The 13,650-nt window shown below is 50.7% G+C and overlaps 2 protein-coding genes across 3 annotated transcripts in view; both read right to left on the minus strand.

The window, feature by feature from the left end:
* Positions 1-3,274: 3,274 nt before the first annotated feature.
* Cpxm1 (carboxypeptidase X, M14 family member 1) lies at positions 3,275-11,160 on the minus strand. 2 transcript variants are annotated; one of them, XM_052724044.1, is made up of 14 exons: positions 10,137-11,160; positions 8,767-8,928; positions 8,544-8,653; positions 8,310-8,449; positions 8,104-8,194; positions 7,383-7,533; positions 7,198-7,286; positions 6,758-6,881; positions 6,480-6,676; positions 6,213-6,392; positions 5,835-6,132; positions 5,524-5,663; positions 3,683-3,785; positions 3,275-3,581 (listed from the first exon to the last, which is right to left on the minus strand). In XM_052724044.1, exons 1-14 carry the CDS (start codon positions 10,255-10,257, stop codon positions 3,340-3,342), a joined length of 2,148 nt encoding a protein of 715 aa, XP_052580004.1. In that variant the 5' UTR covers positions 10,258-11,160; the 3' UTR covers positions 3,275-3,339. The 2 variants fall into 2 exon arrangements, with proteins under 2 accessions (XP_052580004.1, XP_052580003.1); XM_052724043.1 differs by lacking the exon at positions 10,137-11,160 and adding an exon at positions 9,758-10,007.
* Positions 11,161-11,272: 112 nt separating this feature from the next.
* The window catches only part of Pced1a (PC-esterase domain containing 1A), a 30,083-nt gene continuing 27,705 nt past the window's right edge, over positions 11,273-13,650 (minus strand). The window contains exon 7 of the mRNA XM_052724047.1: positions 11,273-11,747. Within this exon, the coding sequence (XP_052580007.1) occupies positions 11,626-11,747 (122 nt within the window). The 3' untranslated portion in view covers positions 11,273-11,625. The remainder of the gene's footprint in view (positions 11,748-13,650) is intronic.

Here is a 13,650-nt window from a genome sequence, read left to right on the forward strand (position 1 = left end):
TTCTTTTACCTGTGAATTTTTGTCTTTTGTCAGTTCTAGAAAATGCTTGGTTAACATCTCTTCGAAAACTGCTCCTGTGGGCTGGAGACACGACTCAGCAGGAAAAAGCAACACCTGAAATCAACCCAGAATCCACATGACGGAAAGGGAGGTCACGTTCTAGGGTATTTAGAACAAAAAGAGGACACCAAAGCTTTTCTTCCAGGAAGTGCTTTTTTGTGCTGAAACTTCAGTTCCTAGAAGATTTCTATTCAAGACTGGAGCCCCACAAAGTTAAGGCTCTTATATATTTTGGACTTTTTGTTTTGTCTCTTGTATGTGGTGACATACCATCTTGACTGGGTACTTGAAACTACAAGGCTTTAATATTCGAAGGACTGTGGGGAGGGAGGAGAAGGAAGGTGCGAGAGAGGTGTGGTGAAATGGTAGACACTCGAGGACACTGACTGACCGGGCCATCAGGCTGTTTCCTATTTTTCTTTTCGTCCACTTGTCGGGGCACCTACCACAAACCAACTCCTTCAAGTTTTCTTCTGACACCCAAAAACACGCCTCAGCGAGGGGTGGGATTTTGTGCCTTGTGCCCCTCCATGCTAGAGTTTTGACTGGCTAGCTCTTGGGCAGGCCATAGCCACTGTGAGTCTGTGAGTGCAACAGCAATGAATCTCTGCAGTAACCACTACCCACTGCTAAAAGGAGCTCATCTGACCAAGGTTGAGAGCAACGCAGACCTATGCACATGAACAATATTTAGAAGACAGTTCAACATGACTATTTGCAAAGCAACAGTGGTAGGCTCACCCACCCATAGAGTCTATTACCTCCCCAGCCATGGGCTTCTGACCAAATTTACAGTACCAGGCAAAATTCCCTCCTGTGGAGCAGGCCTTAAATCCAACCATCATGCAGAGTCCAGTACTGGGTAAAATCACTGATGTATTTTCTCTCCCACTGACCTGTGCAGCACCTTTAGCACTATGAAAGCTAGCTAGCGGGGTGGGGGGGGTGGGGGGGATGTTTCCATTCAGTTCACTTGATTTCTGTATGTCCTACAACCAAAGTGTGTGGTATCTTCAGCAATAGGACCTTACCATCTACTTTTGGTGAGTAACCGAGAGTAATAGCAATGGTCTGGTTGTTCTGTGGGCCTCTGGGTTACTGGCTCATTTTAAGGTTTGAAGAAAAGATGTGTGAAGGTTTTGCCTGAATGTATGTATGTGCACTGTGTGCATGCATGGTGCCCTTGGAGGCCAGATGAGGGTGCCAGATACCTCAGAAATGGAGTTAAGGAAAGTTGTAAGCTGCCATGTGTGAACTGGAAACGAAACTTGGGTCCTCTGCAAGAAAAGCAAACACTGAGATATTTCTCCAGTCCTAGTATTGACTTATTTTAAACAGAATTCCCTAATGTTGCATAATACAGTGATCCTGCTCAGAAATCCTCTTCAGTGTTTCCAACATGTAAACGAGCTCACTCAACATTGATTTGAAGCTTGTTTTAGCTTGACTTCCTATATTGTAAAAGGCAAAAGGCCAAGAGCTAAGTCTCTCAGACTTCTTTTTACCTGGGATTACTCGTATAACCTAGATACCACCGAAGAGATGCTATAGCCCTAGACTTGGGTGTAAAATTGGGCAACAGGAGATGGCATATTTTCTGACTATAGTAGTGGAAGTGTCCAGTTCTGGTACATATAGAGAAGTTTCTAACGTCTGGTCTCTAGTATCTTGGCTGCCAATAGAAAGCAAATGGTTCCTAGAAGATATGCCTATAACATGGCTTGCCATTCCTCTGATCTTTCTTGACATTGGCTGTGTTGTTTAGAACAGGAAGCGTTGAAGTCTGGTCTCTAGTTCTCTCGGAAGCTGTATAAACTAAGACCTTTCAAATCGCTTTTTACTTAAGCTGTCTAGAGTGGATTCTATTGTCTGCAACTAAGATTCTGTTATGTCCAGTGAAGTAAAAACAGAATGGAACACAGTGGAGAGGAATCTCTGCTACTCTGAATTGTAAAGGGCCCAAAGCTTACCTACGTTTTACAAATTTCCTTGACAGCTAAGTCAATTAGATTCAGCATCAACATAACTGAATACGGATATAAACACTGAAGCAGGGACAGGCAGGACGGTTCAGCAGGTAACGAGCTTGATGACCTTTGACTCCTGAGGCCCACACAGTAGGAGAGAACTGGCTCCTAGAAGTTATCCTCTGACCTCCACGAGCATGTGGCGCCCACATTAAAGAAATAAAACTTTAAATAGCAACAACAGTAAATAAAGGTTATTAACTTCCTGCTTTCTGGGTGAAATTCCCTTTCCCCCTTTTCTCACGCAGTAATTTCAATTTTATATACTATTTCTAGCATTAAAATTTTCTGTCTGACCGGGCGGTGGTGGCGCACGCCTTTAATCCCAGCACTCGGGAGGCAGAGCCAGGCGGATCTCTGTGAGTTCGAGGCCAGCCTGGGCTACCAAGTGAGTCCCAGGAAAGGCGCAAAGCTGCACAGAGAAACCCTGTCTCAAAAACCCAAAAAAAAAAAAAAAAATTTCTGTCTGGAATCATTGTAATGGGTTGTTTTCTTGGCAAGACACAGGCTCACAAGTCAGTTCTTCCTTTAGTAGAAAAGAAACTATCATTGAATAGCTTTGAATATCATTGAAAAGAAACTCACTGAATAGCTGATGAAGTAAATTCAGATGCTTTCAACTGATCTTTAGTCCCTTATCCATAATGCTTTGCCCGGTGTGGACTTCATCTGAAATCCTAAAGCCACCTCTACTGCATCCTTCACTGTCTGGAGTCCCTGGAGACCTGCATTTCCCTTGTGTATGACCACCCTGTCTGCACTGCAAAGTCAACTGTCTTCCACCTTGGCATACCTTACAGTGGATTGCCTGTGCCCTGCTAACCGGAAGCCCCAGAAGGACGGGTACAGACACTGCTGACTCTTGACTGCTCGCACACTTGACACCAAGCAGATGCTTAAGGAATTTAATAGCACCCGTGGCAGAAACTCACAGACAGAAGTGAGCTTCTCTGCCAAGCCCCGGGTACCAGGGCTCAGGTGGGATCTTCTTTGTACATAACGCGCTAGCGTGTACAAGTGCATGCAGAATAGGAGCTCAGAGGCAGGCTGAGCCCTACCCTGGAGAAGGACCTGGGACATAGAGACGGCAAGAATATCAGGCACCAGGAAGCTTTAATAAGGCAGAGCACCTCTTCTTCTACCCTGTCCCTCCCTCCTCCCCCTCCTCCCTCTCCTCCCCCTCCTCTCCTCCTCCCTCAGTTACAGACAGGTCCGGCCTGTCCAAGGATGTAGCTCTCTTCAGCTGAAGACATTACTTTTTCTGTCCCCTCAGCCGCTCTAGCTTCCTCCGAAGGTCTGGGGGCACCTTAGCCCCGGCTGCCAGCAGCTCTCGAAGCCTCTGCTTAGGAGTCTTGGTGAGTAGGAAATTGCAGGGAACAGGGCCCTCTTCAAAGGTAACCTGGCAATGACGTTTAACTGTATGGTAGCCCTCGGCACTGGCTGTCACCACGTAGTCCCCAGGAGTCAGCAATCGCCAATAATCTCCGCCCCATGCTGATAGAAGTGAAGGGCTCGAGGTTAGATGGGGTTCAAGGATCTTCAACTCCTGACCAGTCGAAAAGTCCCCAGCTCCTCCCTCTGCCACACACACACACCTGTTGTAACATCGTGGTTAATGCCCTCCACAGCAATGACAGCATCCGCAATCCCCAGCTCTGTGTCTTTGTCCCGCACAACTCCTGCAATGCCCATGCGCACCTGTGTAGCAGAAGTTAAGTGGGCTTTTTGTTGTTGTTGTCGTTGTTTATTGTTTTGTTTTTGGTGGGTTTTGTTTGTTTGTGGTTTTTTGAGACAGGGTTTCTCTATGTAGCCATGGCTGTCCTGGAACTCACTCTAGAAACCAGGCTGGCCTCGAACTCAGAGATCCACCCGCCTTTGCCTCTCGAGTGCTGGGATTAAAGATATGTGACACCACTGCCCAGCTGAAGATTTTTAAGGCAAAGTCTCAATACGTAGTCCAGGCTACCCCTGAGCCTGAGTCTCCTGCCTCCACTTCCCAAGTTCTGGAATTACAGGTGTGAGTCACCTCAGCCTATATAAAAGTTTATCAAAGCCTTGAGGTAGATGTAAGATTTCAAGTTAAAGACTAGCCTGGGCTACACAGTGAGACTCTGGCTTAAAATCAAACAAATAAACAAAAAATTTAAAGACACTTTCCCTTTGCGGAAGATTGTGACTTTGAGCCAGGCAGTGGTGGCACATGCCTTTAACCCCAGCACTCCGGAAGCAGAGGCAGGCGGATCTCTGTGAGTTCGAGGCCAGCCTGGGCTACAGAGTGAGTTCCAGGAAAGGCTCCAAAGCTATACAGAGAAATCCTGTCTCAAAAAAACAAAACAACAACAAAAAGGTGACTTTGTTAACTTTCTGGCTGTTGCCTTGCAAGCTTGATAAGGTGCCAGATCTACTATGATCCTAGGTGACAAAATTTCTATTAAAAAGAAGAAAGGGGAAGGGAAATTGCAGCTGGAATATAAAAGTAAATAAATAAATTTATTTTAAAAAATTATCTCCTAACTGCTAACTTATACCTGGTCTTGTAAGAAGGTATAACTTTGGGGCTTTCCGGAGTGTGGTAGGGCTGCTATTAAGCTTATCTTTGTGTATGTACAGGCGTTCCTGAACAGGGCATCAAGGTCCTCTCTCTCTCTCTCCACTATTTCTTTAAGGCAGGGTCTGTCCTTGAACCTGGAGCTCACACTTGGCTAGGCTGGAAGCCAGCAAGGCTCAGCAATTCTTGTCTACCCAACTCAGAGCTGGGGTTACAGGAATTTCTGGGGATGCTCAGCTTGTTACCTGGGTGCTGGGATCTGAACTTCAATCCTCTTTAAAAAAAATTTTTTTTTACATTTATTTATGTTGTGTGGGCCTATGTTTGCATGTGGGGATGTACATGCCAGGACAAGTGTGTGAAGGTCAGAGGACTTGTAGGAGTCAGTTCTCTCCTCCCACCACGTGTATCGCATGGATTAAACTCGGGCTGTTAGGCTGAGAAGCTGGTGACTTCACCTCCGGGCCATCTCACACCGGGGAGATGTCTTTTGTAGAATCATGGCTGCTATTCTTATAGAGCCATTCACAGGGATCTTAGTCCCGGAGGGATGCAACATTTTTACATCTGACTAATGTCTTTTCTGAGAAAAGCTATCCTAACAATGACAGGTTTGAGACAGTCCCAGGGGCCAGCTAGCCTCAGGTCGCTCTGGCTTCTAGTTCCACTGGCTTACAATATCTGAAACCACCCTTCTAGCAAATTGCACTTCCTTACCCAGATCATTCCAAGACAATCTGATATCACACGTGGCCCACAATGTAGTGGAGATCTGATGCCAGTTAAGACTGCTGGTTTTCCCAGTTCTTTACGGTACAACTCCTGGGCAGCAGGCTGGCCAGGGGTAACTCAGGGAGGGAGGCCAGGAACCGGGGATTCGGATCCCACCTGCTCCAGGTACGTGAGAAGGGCGTCTTTGTTGTTTTCCCACTCCCGAGGCAGCTCCCTCTCATGAGGGAACTTGTCACAGGACAGCTCCACAGTGACCTCAAAGCAATTGGTGTGTAGGTAGCTGAAGTCGTTCATGCCTGGGGATACCAAAGACACTGGAGAGTTAAGTGGGTGGATAGGAGCCCCACTCTCCCAGTACCCGTGAGAGACACCCAGGGTCGGGACTGACAAGTACTATACATTACAAAAAGACTATTATGGGCTAGGTGGTTATGGAGACAGGACGAATTCCACTCTCAGGCACATACTCCCAGGAACTGTGTGCCAGTCGGCTCCATTAATGACGTTGCCATGCAAGGAGAAGTCCTGGCTGTGACAAGGTCGGCGATCTGTGTCTTGCATGGCCCTGTTAGTGCCAGCATAGACCGTGCTAAGCCAGCGAAAGACAGCGTCATCCGGTGTGGGGGTGAGTTCACGAGCGGCCCACGGCGTCCGAGTCATGTCGAAAGGGTAGGACACCACAAGTTCACCCCCATGGAGGTTGGCGCTCAGCACAAACGGAATACGCTTCATCCATTTGATCACTGCCCACGTTTCAGGAGCCACCTAGACAAGGGTAGGTGAGGACGGGCGGCACACAGAGACAGGGGGGCCTTGCCCCCCACCACTGCCCCCCAAATACTCACAGTGGCATTGGGCAGCGTATAGTACGTAGGCAGTGGCAGGTGATGGTTGGGGACAGTGTGGGGTACCAGCCCATCATCTTCTGCATACCACAGTGGTGTGTTGAGGTCAGCAAAATTGTGGTTAAGGTCAATGCCCTGGTGGGTCCAGCGACCCTCTGCCCAGCCCACCAGCTCTGAGCCCTGCCAAGAAAGGTCCTTGTTCAAGTCAAACAGGCTCTGTGTACCATGGCAGAAGGGACAGGGAAGCCCTCATGCCAAGTGGCCTACCCTGTGGTAGGCAGTCTCATAGCCATCAGGATTCATGGAGGGCAGCAGGTGAATACGGGTCTCGGTAAGCAGCCGAGTCACTCGTGGGTCCCCTCGTAGGAACTCGTGACATAAGAACTGCATCAGAAGCAGAAGTAACTCCCGCCCCAGGGCCTCATTCCCATGCATTCCAGCCACGTAGCGGACCTCAGGCTCTCCTGGAAATACATGGAGGCTTAGCGCTAGCTCACACCGTAGCCTGTGCTGTGCCCACCTCTTCCCATGCCGTCAAAGAGTACCCAGCTCATGCTCCCCAGGCCGGTCTGACATCTCCATCACATACAGCTTCAGACCCTGGTGGCTCTTCCCGATGCTGTAGATGCGGGTGATGTTGGGACACTGTTCATTCACCTGTTTCATCAACTGGGAGGCAGAGGGGAGCATGAGGCGGTTACACACAGAAGTCAGACCATGAGTAACCGTGGAAGGACTTACAGAGCCAGAGGTGCACACAGATGCGAGCAACGTGGTATGATCCAGAAAAGGCACAGCAGGCCAGGAGGAAGGGACAGAAAGGGTGGTGTCAAGACAAGGGTAATTGGACAGAACTTAGGGATCAAGAGAAATGGAGAAAAGTGGGACACAGGGACAGGAGACTCATGGGGAGTCACAACCAGTTTGCCCTGGCGGGAAGGGGATAGGCAGGCCTCCTTCCTGGGTCACAGGGGTTGTATCTGACCTTCCTCATAGCCTTATAATTGTGATGCCGGAAGTCCAGAGAGTCAGAAGATCCCAGCGTGTGGGCCTCAGGAGACAGGTCATTAGGATCTGGTAGGAAGTGAACTCCAGGTAAAAGTTAAGTTCATACTGGAGGATGCCCCTGAAGTCAGACCCTGCCCATACAGCCTTAGCCCAGCTGCTCACCTGAGACTGGACAGGCCAGGATCTCTGCCCGGAGGCAAGGTGCACCTTCCTGGAACCAGGTCTGAGGCAGCAGGCGAATGAAGCGAGCCACCTGAGGCTCTGGCAGGAGGTTCAACACTGGGGTCTCTAAGTCTGAATTGGCAGGAAATACCTGGGGATATGGAGTCCTTGCTGAGGATGCTGAGACCTGACACTGGCCCAAGATCCAGGGAAGGATTTCAGGCTCCCACACCCATGAGCCAACCCTCCCTGGCAGGTTCAGCTGGAGACATGCACGTTATCAAACATGGATCCCCATGTCCATAGCTCCTGCCAGTGGGCAACTTTGGGCAGCTGTGTTTTCTGACATGGTTTCAGCTCATTAGAGTAACATATCCATTCTGCAGCCTTGTATAAAAGAGGTCCATGAGACGGAAAACCAGAACAGACAAGAAGTAAATTAGCCAGAGGTCAGAAGGGTGTCCCAGGAAGGAGCTGCAGCACCCACCCCATGGTGGAGTTAATGAAGATATCCTAAAGGAGCTTGTGCTGGGTAAATAATTGCCCTGTGACTGCACAAAGTCCTGGATTTGAGCCTTAGCACTGCAAAAACAAAACAAACAAACAAAAACAAAACCTTTCTCCTGGAGCCTAAGTGTGTATCTATTTTTTATTTGCAGAGAATTCTCACCCTAGCCCAGTACCCTAATGGGCTGGTCCTAGCCACTATGGGGTCACTTACCATGTCCATCCCACTACTGTGATTCCTGCTCTTCCACCAGGTCTGGCTGTCATTGCTGAACTGAACTTTGTATGATGTGACCCAGTCATACCTGGTCACAGAGATGAAGAGAAATATTACACAGAGATACTGCCCAAGTAGTACCATTGCAGGACTTCTGTGTCTGTCCACCAATCACTTCCAGGCTAATAGTTAGCCTGCCTCACCTCCACACAGAATTTCTGCCCTGCGTAACAATTCCCGAGAAGCGGACAGAATTCTTAGCATCCACTTGAAACCAAGGCTCGGTGTCCTGTTGCTCGGCACACCAAGCCCCATCATACAGATCACCATCTTCCAGACCTGACTGTGGACACAAGGTCATGGTGATGAAGCCAGGCAGGCCAACAGACAAGGGCGAGGACGAGGGAAGCGAAGGAGAAGGTCCTAAGGCTGCTGACCTGGATGTTGAGCCGTCCTCGGTGTGGTCCAAGACCAAAGGACTGGCTGCTAGAGGCCTCAAGCTGACTATCTGAAACCCGTAAGGACTCCAGGCCTAGAGGGGGACATCCTGGGATAAGGACAGAACAAGGAGATGGGATTAGATGGAGGGTAACCAGAGCAGCTCAGGGGATGAGCCTGAGCGTGATCCTATGCTAGGAAGGGCCCCTGGCAAGGCAATACCTGGTTCTTGTTTCTCAGGGAGAGGGAGGGTCTTCGCTGGGTTGGTGGTCACCAAAGGCCTGGCGGTCGCCGAAGGACCGGGTTGCCTTAGCTTCTTTCGCTTCTTGACGATGATTTTTTTCTTCTTGATGACTCGCAGCCGGACATGCTGTTCTGAGGTCTCTAGGGTACCGGGAGGCAATGTACCAGGGGAGGGAAGAATGTCACAAAACCCAGATGGAATGAGTCCAAGAAGGCATTGAAGCATTTGGGACTCTCACTACAATTACCGAAGTCTTAGCATGGCCTTCAAGTCCTGTCACCCCAACCTGCCTTTCCTAGTCACGTCCTTGGTGCCCTCTGCCTCTGATCCAGTGGGGAGCAATGTCGACCCATTAGAAACTGGTCAGTTTTAGTTTTTAACCTCTGGACCTTCTCCTAGCTGCTCCCTCTGCAGTAACACTACCTCCCACCTCTGACCTTACACCTCCCCCGACCACCCTCCAAGCCATCCTTAGCTTCAGCCTAGGCCTCCGGTCTTGTCCTGAAGTCTGTGCTTGGCCTACCTGCTAGCCTCAGAGCTCCGACTTCCCACAGGAAGAAGCTGGGAGGCCAGACAGCCTGCCTGTACCCATCAGGAGCCCGAGACCCTTTTCCCCCACGGAGCCTCAACACCCCTTCTTTTCCCCTCCAGTCCTTGGTCGTAAACTCTCTCCTACACAGGCTCACTCTGCCCCTTTTAGTCTGGTGTCTCTTCACGTTGCTTGAGCTCCTCCAGATTCTGGCCTCAGTTTCTTCATTTGTGAAAAGAGAAGGCTGGAGTTGGAGCAGCCAGCATCCCACTGGGCCTGCCCTGGAACTGCTGACTAGGTCTGACCAGAATGGGGTTGCTGAGTCAGCAGCCATTGCACAGGGCTGAGTGTGTGTCCCTGTTCACAGGGCGAGCTGGAGGACCCAGCTCGGGGAGTGGGTCTGACCTGCTCAGCAGCCGGCCGTGGGTCCCAGAGCTCACCGTTTGCCTTCGTGGACGGCTGTGTAAGGCTGCTCTGTGGGGCCAGGGTTGAGCCCGGTGCCAGGCCCAGCCCTGCAGCGCTGGGCGCCCCCAGACTCAGACCGACCGAAGGCGCAAAGGCAGTCACAGCGAGCAAGAGACCCCACATAGCGGGAGGGTCGGCGGGCCGGCGGTGCCGAGGCTCTCGGTGGGTTCCCGTCTTCCTGCGGGCGCCCGCGGAGCCCCCCGCCCCTTCCTGCCCGCCCGCTCGCTCTCCTCCGCCCCACGCCCCTCTGCAGCCTCCGGCCCGCCCACAGCCACTCGCCGGAATCCGACCTCCTAGGAGAGGGCAGGGGGGGCTGGGGAGAGGCGCGAGGTCCCCCTGTGGCCGCGGACTCACTCGGGTGGGCCGCGAGGACCCCCGGCGGCGGCGGGCCGGGGCCTGCCCGGCGACCCAGTGCTGCAGCCTCACCGGTGCCCGACCCTCCACTGTCTGCCTGCGAAGCCACCGCACAGTCCATCGGACCGCGCGCCCATCCCACGGCGGGCACCTATGCCAGGCGCTTTGCACGTGGTCTGAATTTCAGTCAAACTTCAGGTTACAGACTGGTAAACTGAGGCTCGGAGCGGCGGTTAGTTGACGTGGCCAAGGTAGCAGGGCTGTGAGCTTTGGAGAGGAAACTCCATCCGGAGCCTCGGGTGCCTTGCTAGGGCGGGTGGGACAAAGCGGGAAAATCCGCTGGAATACAGCGGGGGTGAGGGCTCAAGGTTCGTGGGGTGGTGGTGGTGAGGGATGAGGGGTCCTCCATTAATTCCAAAGACAACCTATGGGGTGCAAAGAGAGGCGGCGCTTCCCCCTCGTCACCACCATCCTCCGTTCCGCCTCTTCTCTTTTTCCCTCCCTGGGATGCCACGTTTTGGGGGTTACATAACTCGAGGAAGGCAGCCAGAGCTGATAACCAGAGGGCTGGCGTCAAGAACGAGAGGCCAGTTCTCCCTGTTCCACCTCCTTCCCCTCTTCTCCTCCTCCAGGAGTTCTCAGACCCCTGTCTTCCCTAGGACCCCTCTGGGTTACCCCCCACACCTGAGCCACCCGCCCAAAAGGAAGACCTGCACTCTGGTGCTTGTTTTGCCTTTGTTTCCATCCCCACAAGAAGTGACGCCCACAGGTGGCTGGGACCCCTAAAAAAAGGGTACGGGGCCGTGGTCTATGGAAACAAACCGAATAACCTTGTCATCAAGGCGGCACCTTTCTGGCAGCATGAACGGAACCAGGGTCTGGTAGAAGTGCGAGGCCACACGTGCGGGCTCCTCAACTAAGGCCACCTCCAGTAAGCCCTGCCATCTGGTCCAACTGTAACACTCCAAAGGAGAGGGGCAGAGAACTCTGAGAAGGGAGTGATCACCGAGGACCAATGCATGACCAAGTCCCTTCTTGGCACCCCCACCTAAGCAGCATGCTAGGCCCAGGTCATCTGAAAGAGAGACATAGAAAAGTTTAAGGAAGCCTCTCTGATAAAACAGGCCAGAAGCAGCTTAGAGAAAGAAAGGATTTATTTTTGTTTGTAGGCTCATCCAGGGCAGTCAAGGCAAAACTCAAGCAGGAACTTGAAATAGAAACAGAAGGAAAACCCTGCTGGTTAGTTTTTGGGTCCATTCTTAGCTAGCTTTCTTATACAGCCCGGGACCAGCTGTCCAGGGAATGTCCAGGGATGGTGCCACCCACAGTGGGCTGGGCCCTCATACATCTATGAACGATCCAGACAATCCCCCAGAGGCCAGTCTCATCTCTGCAGTTCCTCAGTTGAGGTTTTCCCCTCTGATGTATCACGTTGACAACAGAAGCTAAACAGGATTGCTTTAAGGCACAAGACTTTCTGAACACAGGGTCAATGCACATCTGAAGACAGCAGACGCAGAGCTTCCTTGAGTTGCAGACCAATATCTGAAAAGGTAGAGGGCTTCTGGGCTTCCACCAGAAGCCTCACACTCAAGCAAGTTTCCCAGAGAGCTGTAAAAGGGAGGAGGGGAGAGAGAAGTACCAACAACAGGCCATCTGAGACTCAGCCCCTACTCCCTCCTTCCATACTCTTCCTCAGAGCCCGTCTTGATCCCTGAACCACTTAGCATCTTCCCACAGCCCTCTCTTACTGGGCTACCACCTCTGACCCTGGCCACTGGGTATTTGGGGCTGCAAAGGCAAGAGGTCTCCAGACAGAGTCAAACGACGATGACCCCAGGGATAAAATGGCAAGTTTCTACCCAGTCACCTGTATAGCCTGGTCTCTATCTCCAAGAGCCTCATGTAGGGTCTTTGGGTGCCACAGGGACAAGAATATGTTTCAGGAAACAACCTTGTAGGTTGGATGGGGCACCCGTCCGAAGGAGATGTTAGTCTGAGGGACAAGCTGGGATCAAGAGTTCAAAGACAGCATGAGCAGGACAGCAAGCCTTGATCTCAAAATGAAACATTAAAACCAAGAATATAATTAATAAACAAAATTCTGGTGCCATTTTGCCTTTTTGTTTATATGTATGTCATCTTTTTCTGTGCAGGAAGCACCAGTAATTTTAACTTCACGTGACTATGAACCGGTAGGACTATATTGACTCTATGTAGTCCAGTTTGGTCTTGTCTTAGTTAGGGTTTCCATTGCTGTGAAGAGACACCATGACCATGGCAACTCTTATAAAGAAATTAAATTGGGTGGCTTACAGTTCAGAAGTTCAGTCCATTATCATCATAGTGGGACATGGCAGCGAGCAAATAAACATGCTGCTAGAGAAGGAGCTGAAAAATTCTATATCTCAAACTGCAGGCAACAGGAAGTGAACTGAGACACTGGGCATATCTTGAGCATAAGAGACCTCAAAGCCTGTCCCCACAGTGGCACACTTCCTCCAACAATATCACACCTACTCCAACAAAGCCACACCTCCTAATAGTGCCACTCCCTATGAGCTTATGGGGGCCAATTACATTCAACCTACCACAGGTCTCTATGTACCTGAGAATGACCTTGGACATCTGATCCTTCTGACTCTGCCTAAAGAATGCTGGAATTACAGGTATGCATCCACCACCACACTCAGCTTACTAAAAGTTGTGTGATTTAGGCTCTCTGATCCTCCCTGTTTGGCCATATTGGTCAAACATATTGACACATGGTCACTAGGGCTGCCTTCAGCTCTGGTTAAGAGGATATTGTTGCCATCAAAGACCTCAACTACATGGTTTACATGTTCCAGTAAGATTCCACGCAGGGCAAGTTCTCTGGAATAGTCACAGCTGAGAACAGGAAATTTGTCATCAGTGGGAAAACAATCTCCATCTTCCAGCAGCAGAATCCTGACCACATCAAACGGGTTGAATCTGGTGCCAAACACAAGTGTGGTCAGCTGGTGTCTTCACCACCATGGAGAAGGCTGGGGCCCTCTTGAAGAGTGGAGGCAAAGGTCATCATCTCCGCCTCTTCTACTGTTGCTGCCATGCTTGTGATGGGAATGAACCACAAGAAGTATGACACTCACTCAAGGTTCTCAGCAATGTTTCCTGCACCACCAATTGCTTACCCTCCCTGACCAAGGTCATCCATGACAACTTTGGCATCACTGGGGGACTCATGACCACAGCACATGACATCACCACCATCCAAAAAACAAACAAACAAACAAAACATGGATAGCCCCTCTGGGAAAGTGTGGTGTGATGGTTGTGGGACTACCTAGAACATCAACTCTGCATCCACTGCCAATGCTGTGGACAAGGTCTTGACAGAGCCAAGCAGGAAGCTCACTGGCATGGCCTTCCACGTTCCTACCCACGGTGTGTGTGTTGTAGATCTGACCTGCCACCAGAGAAAGCTGTCAAGCACAAAGACATCGAGAAGACGGTGAAGAAGCTGGAGAGATGA

This window comes from Peromyscus californicus, unplaced genomic scaffold (genome assembly GCF_007827085.1).
Source record: "Peromyscus californicus insignis strain IS unplaced genomic scaffold, ASM782708v3 Scaffold_7__1_contigs__length_154581171, whole genome shotgun sequence".
Classification (NCBI taxonomy): Eukaryota; Metazoa; Chordata; class Mammalia; order Rodentia; family Cricetidae; genus Peromyscus; species Peromyscus californicus.